The sequence below is a fragment of the Tachysurus vachellii genome, chromosome 13, assembly GCF_030014155.1.
Source record: "Tachysurus vachellii isolate PV-2020 chromosome 13, HZAU_Pvac_v1, whole genome shotgun sequence".
NCBI lineage: Eukaryota > Metazoa > Chordata > Actinopteri > Siluriformes > Bagridae > Tachysurus > Tachysurus vachellii.
In genome coordinates, this window is record NC_083472.1 from 20,685,058 (window position 1) to 20,686,468 (window position 1,411).

The 1,411-nt window shown below is 37.0% G+C and overlaps 1 protein-coding gene across 1 annotated transcript in view; it reads right to left on the minus strand.

The window, feature by feature from the left end:
* Window positions 1–639: 639 nt before the first annotated feature.
* The window catches only part of ids (iduronate 2-sulfatase), an 8,181-nt gene continuing 7,409 nt past the window's right edge, over window positions 640–1,411 (minus strand). Inside the window, exon 9 of the mRNA XM_060885628.1 lies at window positions 640–1,411. This exon is cut by the window's right edge and continues 319 nt beyond it. Coding sequence (XP_060741611.1) covers window positions 1,201–1,411 — 211 coding nt within the window. The 3' untranslated portion in view covers window positions 640–1,200.

Below are 1,411 nucleotides of genomic sequence, written 5' to 3' on the forward strand. Positions count from 1 at the left end.
GCCATGCGTAGAGCAGCAGTGGTTATGGAAATCAATGTTTATTATTCAGAGCAGTGATCCCTAACCGTGTCTGCATTGATTCCCTGTTAGGAATCACACTGAAACTAATACGGTTAATACAAATCATTTATCATCACTAAGTCAAATTTTCTCCCCTTCTCTGAGTGTTTGTCTTCTGCAGCATAATCCCATTTACATGGAGAACGTGACAAGTGGATAATAGCCGTGCGCATAAAGAAAAAAAAAACACAAAACGCTTTTTTTATTTTGTAATCATTTCCAACAGAGGACAAATGCTGCTATTTAAATAGAATACAGAATGCATAATTATTCCTGAAAACACAATACAAAATTAAACCCATACTTCTTGCTTAAAAGGCCTAAATCAAAGCCTTGTATATCTAGCGTACAGGATATAAATGCTAATTTGATGTGTGTAGTTTATATATCAGCTTCAATCAGCATGTGGATCCATATCCGACTGTGCGAACCTTGCTTTTAACGAAAGCAGCTGGCAATGAAGGCTGATTGTTGGCACCTAAAGCCGATCCCTGAGGGTTACCCTCAGCCGCACACTCCTGCTTCACGTTTATAAAAACACATTTGAGGAGGAAAAGAAACCAACACATGAAGACTTACTTTTGTGTTATGTTTAGGTTGAAAAATATACGTTTATTGGGTTCTACATGAATATTTAATATTCAGAGTAATTAAAGCATCGTGTGTGTGAACGGTGTTGAAAACAACAACAGCAAGAGGACTGGAGGATAAAAAAAATGGTGTGAGATGTTCTTTAAAACACTGTGTAGCAGGTGAAGACATGAGAAGAAGTAAACAGTGATAATTTATCTGACAATCATTTCCCTTCACTGTTCGTGTGGTGCATATCAGAGTCATATAATTTGTGAGTTTTTACCTATTAAACCTCTCGGTGGTATTTCTGTGGTATAAAAAAAGAAATTTCTCAAAGTAACTTGTTTTATCATCAGTGTTTTGCTACACTGCTAAAATCTGTACTGGTCGCTGTAGCGTTCTCATTTAGCACTAAATCTTTAGTGTTGTCTGTTAAAATCAAATGCATTTCAACTCTGTTCGACACCACATGAATTAACAGGCCAAGTGTTTTGAGATGAGGTCATTTTTGCTTCCCTTTATCAGAACTAAATAAACTGTCAATTTGTCAAGTGTGATTTTTTTTTTTTAAAAAAATGATTTTTTTTTCAAAGTCTGTCTAAAGTACGTCGTGTGCTCTTTGAGACTTTCCGTCCACGAATGCCACATACTCAGTTTCAACATCCCTGTTTTGGCGTAATTTTGTTCGTAGTAAATATTGTTGTCCTCGTTCGGGTCTTGGGAGAGGATGTAAAGCTCACCGGCGTGCACGTCACTCAGATTGGCATAGAAGCGAGAG